We start from the raw sequence: 5,122 nt of genomic DNA on the forward strand, positions 1-5,122 counted from the left end.
GGGTGCAGGACCAAAGCTGGAGCTGAGCTGTTACCTACCCCAGACTAGTACTCATCTCTATGCCAAGGCTTCCCCCACCCACTTTTGATTGGGGGAAAAGAAACCTTCATCTTGGATTCAAGACAATCTGGCATGTAAGAGTTTCTAACTAGAAGAGGGATAATACTCCAAATTACAGCTTTAAATTCTTTGAGAAGACTTAAGGAGTCTAGGAATGAGTTTTAAACAACAGAATGGGCAACATAACGTATGGAAAATTTAGGTATGTTGTAGCAAATTGAGTTACCAGTACGTAAAGAGAAGATCAATGAAAATAAGGAAGTAAAATATATAAAACTGTTATTATCCTGAACCCATCATTTCAGTCCATTTAATGCCCAGCTTCAAAGGAATAATTGGTTTGGGTGTTTAAGCACAAAGTGGGAAAAGAAGAAATGTTCAATAGCAGCATCTGTTACTTTAACTTTTGTGGGTCCTAATGGGAAATGAAGTGATAGTTTCTTAACTGCAAAGAAAGTATGGATTACTCTAGAAAATGGAAAGGAATGTTTACAGTAAGCTTTCCTGAAATGTAACTGGAACCAATAGGAAGGTGGGTGGTGATGGTGAAAATAGACCTAGTAGCTGAAAGCTTGCACAGTTTACTTGCATTCTTTAATATATACTTGGGCAAATAACTAGCAAGAATATAAGAGCACTGGCTCAGGCATGCAGGGATGAAGTCAGGAAGCCCAAAGCACAATTGGAGTTGCAGTTAGCAAGTATGTGAAGGAGAACAAGAGGAGTTTCTACATGTATGTTGGTAGCAAGAGGAGAATCAGGGAAAGTGTGGGTCCCTTACTGAACAGGGGAAGCAACCTTGCGACAGGATGCAGAAAAGGCTGAAGTGCTCAATGCCTTTTTTCAGCTAAGTCTTCACAGGAAAGGTCAGCTCCCAGACTACTGCACTGGGCAGCACAGGTTGGCGAGCTGGTGAGCAGCCCTCACGGGTGAAAAAACAGGTTAGAGACTACTTAGAAAAGCTGGATGTGTACGAGTCCATGGGGCCAGATGGGATGCACCTGAAGGTGCTGAGGGAGTTGGCTGATGTGGCTACAGAGCCATGGGCCATCATCTTTGAAAACTCATGGCAATCAGGAGAGGTCTCAAATGATTGGAAAAGGGCAAACATAGTGCCCATCTTTAAGAAAGAGAAAAAGGAGGATCCAGGGAACTACAGACCAGTCAGCCTCACCTCAGACCCTGGAAAAATTATGGAGCAGATCCTCAAGGAATCCATTTCTAAACACTTGGAGAAGAAGATGATTAGGAACAGTCAGCACAGATTCACCAGGGGCAAGTCATGCCTGACAAACCGCACCGCCTTCTATGACAAAGTGACTGGCTCTGTGGATGCCGGGAGACCGGTAGATGTGGTTTACCTTGATTTTAGCACGGCTTTTTATACAGTCTCCCACAGCATTCTTGCAGGCAAGTTAAGGAAGTATGAGCTGGATGAATGGACTGTAAGGTGGATAGAAACTGGCTGCAGCATCAGGCTCAGAGAGCAGTAATCAATGGCTCCATGTCTAGCTGGCAGCTGGTATCAAGTGGAGTGTCCCAGGGGTAGGTCCTGGGGCTGGTTTTGTTCAACGTCTTCATCAACAATAAGGAAGATGGCAGAGTACACCCTCAGCATGTTTGCAGATGACACCAACCTGAGGGGAGTAGTAGATATGTTGGAGAGTAGGTCTACAATTCAGTGACCTAGACAAATTGGAGGATTAGACCAAAAGGAATCTCATGAGGTTCAACAAGGACAAATGCAAAGTCCCGCACTTAGGACAGAACCATCCCATGCACCAGTACAGGCAGAGGACTGACTGGCTGGGCAGCGGCTCTGCAGAAAAGCCCTGGGGGTTACCATGGACAATAAGCTGAATATGAGCCAAAAGTGTGCCCCTGTTGCCAAGAAGGTTAACAGCAAACTGGGCTGCATTGGTAGGTGTGTTGCCAGTAGGTCAAGGGAAGTGATTATTCCCCTCTACTCAGCAATGGGAGGCCACATCTGGAGTACTGTGTCCAGTTTTGGGCTCCCCACTACAGAAAGGATGTTGACAAATTTGGACAGAGTCCAGTGGTGGGCAACATAAATGGTGAGGGGGCTGGTAGAAATGACTTATGAGGAAAAACTGAGAGAACTGGGCTTATTTAGTCTAGAAAAAGAGACAGAGGGGACTTAACAGCAGCCTTCCACTACCTGAAGCGAGGTTTGAAAGAGGATGAAGCTAGACTGTTATCAGCAATGACAGAAGAAGGAGCAATGGTCTCAAGTTGCAAGGGAAGTTGATGTTAGATATTAAGAAGAACTGTCTCACTGGTAGGGTATTAAAGCACTGGGCTGAGGGTAGTAAAACACCCTCAACCCAACCAGGGCTGAAGCTGGTCACTGATGTTGCCTGGCTGGGCTGGGGTCAGGCCTCTAGTGACTGTCCTGAAGCCAGAGCCAAAGCAGCTGCAGAAGGTAAGTGGCAGAGGGATGGTGTGGAGGGGAGTGGAGAATGGAGTGGTGGCCAAGCAGTAAGGGGAGCAGGCACCTGGCAGTAGGCACAGACAACCAGTGGTAGGGAGGGCAAGAACTGGTGTGAAGCAAGTGGGAGGGAGACAAGCGAAAGAGAGGCAGGCACTGGGGGGGGGCCAGGGGTAGCAAGGGATATGGGTATGCAAGGGTGGTAAGGCACCAGGGTATGGCCCTTCACTCCCTGTTGCTGCTTTCATCCATCACATGGAGCCGATGAATTTTAAAAAGCCCTCCAACAATTAGATTTGATACGTGGAAAAAATTAATGCATTTATAATTTTCTATGTATGGAATACAATTATTGGAGGGGGAGAATCATCTTAAATTCGACGTTGCCTTTGGTGCAGTTAAATATGCTTAAATATATATAAATAGTACTTCAGAGGATCCTAAAGCACTTTACAAAAGTGCTGAAGTCTTAAAATACCCTGTGAGTAAGTAAATATAATTATTTCCCACTTTACAGATGAGGGGACTGAAGGAGAGAGAAGTTCAATCACTTGCCAACAGTCACACAGGCAATTAATGGCACGACTAAGAAGGGAAAACCCCCTCAGATTTCAGCTTCTGTGCTTTAGCTTCTATAGCATGCTTCTTCCTTTGAGAACAAACAGTAATAGTTAAATCTGTGTCTTCAGCAGCTGCCAGTTCAAGTGTGTTAACTGATCTTCCTAAAGAGAAGTGAGAAAATTACTGGGGAAAAAATACCCAAGACTAATTACATTTCTCTAAATATAATCAAGTTAATTTCAACTGCTGACTGTATTTAAAAGTTACCAACACTAAAAATTCTTAGGAATGCTCGATATTTGAAAGTCATATTTCCTAAAGATAAATTCATGGTAAAGAATCTATAATTATTTGCTCTGAGATGTAAAGTCATACAGAACTATCAGCACATCTCAAAGACAGAATTTAGCCCTCAATAAAGGAATATTTTTTCAATGTACTTGTATTTCATCTTACCAGTGTCCATTTGCCAGACATATACAGATCCATCTGAACATCCTACCACCAGGTAATCATCTGAAGGTCTCCACTTAATTACTTGAATAGGGAAAAGATGACGAGAAGCAAGCATGATGCATTTTTTCTCTCGCAGACTCAGAAGTCCTACTGAGTGGTCACTGGCAACAGAGCAAATGCAGTGCTGGACTCTTGCCTGAAGACAAAAATAAATCGTATATGTATTTATCATGCACCTATTACTTTGATTTTTGTAGCACTTTTTATAAGACCACCCAAGGTACATGTTGGATAATAAAAATTTATGTTTTACAGAAATGATGACAAATGTAAGATCCTGTTCCACTTAAGTAGATGAAGACACCTAAATGCGATCCAATTCCACCCTATTCAGGATCCCAATAAACAGTTAATGCAAAAAGTTGACTTGCTGCTTTTTGTGACTTAGTCTTATGGCTAGGATAACAACATTAATATTTTTTTTCCTTCTTTAATTATGAGGAACCTGAGCAGGGTTATTTATTCTTAATTTCTGTTGGTCTTCATCATTTTCCTGTGATGAAATGGCTTACCCAGCAGAATGAAAGACACTGCCTGCAGTCCTGCAGCAACCCTGTGCCACTGATTTCAACTGAGCTCTGCTTGTACAGACATAGTTTAAGTCCATACTACTACTACTACTACTACAACTACAACTACAACAACAGCAACAACAGTATAGATCAAGTGTCGCTAGGAAGACTTCATCTCTATTTTCTTTATTTATTTAATCATTTTAAATGGCCAGAATATACTCACTGAAAGCTAACAATTCTGAAGGGCATTTCTATCAGAACAGGCATCTAATATTCTTCAAGTTTCATTTTGTATTTAGTTGACTTTTCAAAACAATGGTTTTTCTTGCAAAAATATTAAGTCAATACCTTATTTTCTATTAGCATAAGCTGTGATTTTTCTTACTATCACAATAACTGAAAGCACAAAACTGTGGCTTTGTAACTAATCAATAAACCAAATAATTTTAAAACTGCATTCATCATATTTTATGTTTTTACATCCACTTTACTAATAACAATTCAAACACGGTAATAATTTATCCAATTAGTATTTGTTACAGCATACAACACAGAATTCAGGCTCAGCAAAGAATGAAGCATTGGTTGAATTTCAAGTACCCATTTAAATTACTTTTCTGAATGTAGACTTGCGGCACCATACTTATGAAGACTTGTGCATAGGATTGATTCAGACATCATCCTCAGGGGGAAGTCCAAAGAACACAGTGTCAAATAAAAGTATTTATGGGATATGAGTTATTTTAGTATTTTAGGTTAATATTATGCATTTAATATTATAAAAATGTGGTTTCAATTTAATCCATCCAAAAACACACCTAAAGGAACACAATAGAAACAAATACTAATTAGATTGAGGTAATTTTACAATAGCATCTGGAGATATTGAATTATGAGTTCTACTAGTATAAAAACAACCCTCAGCCCAAAATCATCAACAACTTCCAAAATCCAATCATAACCAAAGGGTTATGTAAAATATGAAACATCAAAGCCTGAAGGAAATATTACTGTACTTCCT

At 40.8% G+C, this 5,122-nt stretch overlaps 1 protein-coding gene across 4 annotated transcripts in view; it reads right to left on the reverse strand.

The window, feature by feature from the left end:
- WDR7 (WD repeat domain 7) overlaps positions 1-5,122 on the reverse strand; it is a 299,401-nt gene that overhangs the window by 250,920 nt on the left and 43,359 nt on the right. For all 4 annotated transcript variants that reach the window (XM_019531753.1, XM_019531750.1, XM_019531752.1 and 1 more), the window contains exon 13: positions 3,527-3,722. In XM_019531753.1, the coding sequence (XP_019387298.1) occupies positions 3,527-3,722 (196 nt within the window). The remainder of the gene's footprint in view (positions 1-3,526; positions 3,723-5,122) is intronic.

Source organism: Crocodylus porosus, unplaced genomic scaffold (assembly GCF_001723895.1).
Source record: "Crocodylus porosus isolate Cpor-Errol unplaced genomic scaffold, CroPor_comp1, whole genome shotgun sequence".
Classification (NCBI taxonomy): domain Eukaryota; kingdom Metazoa; phylum Chordata; order Crocodylia; family Crocodylidae; genus Crocodylus; species Crocodylus porosus.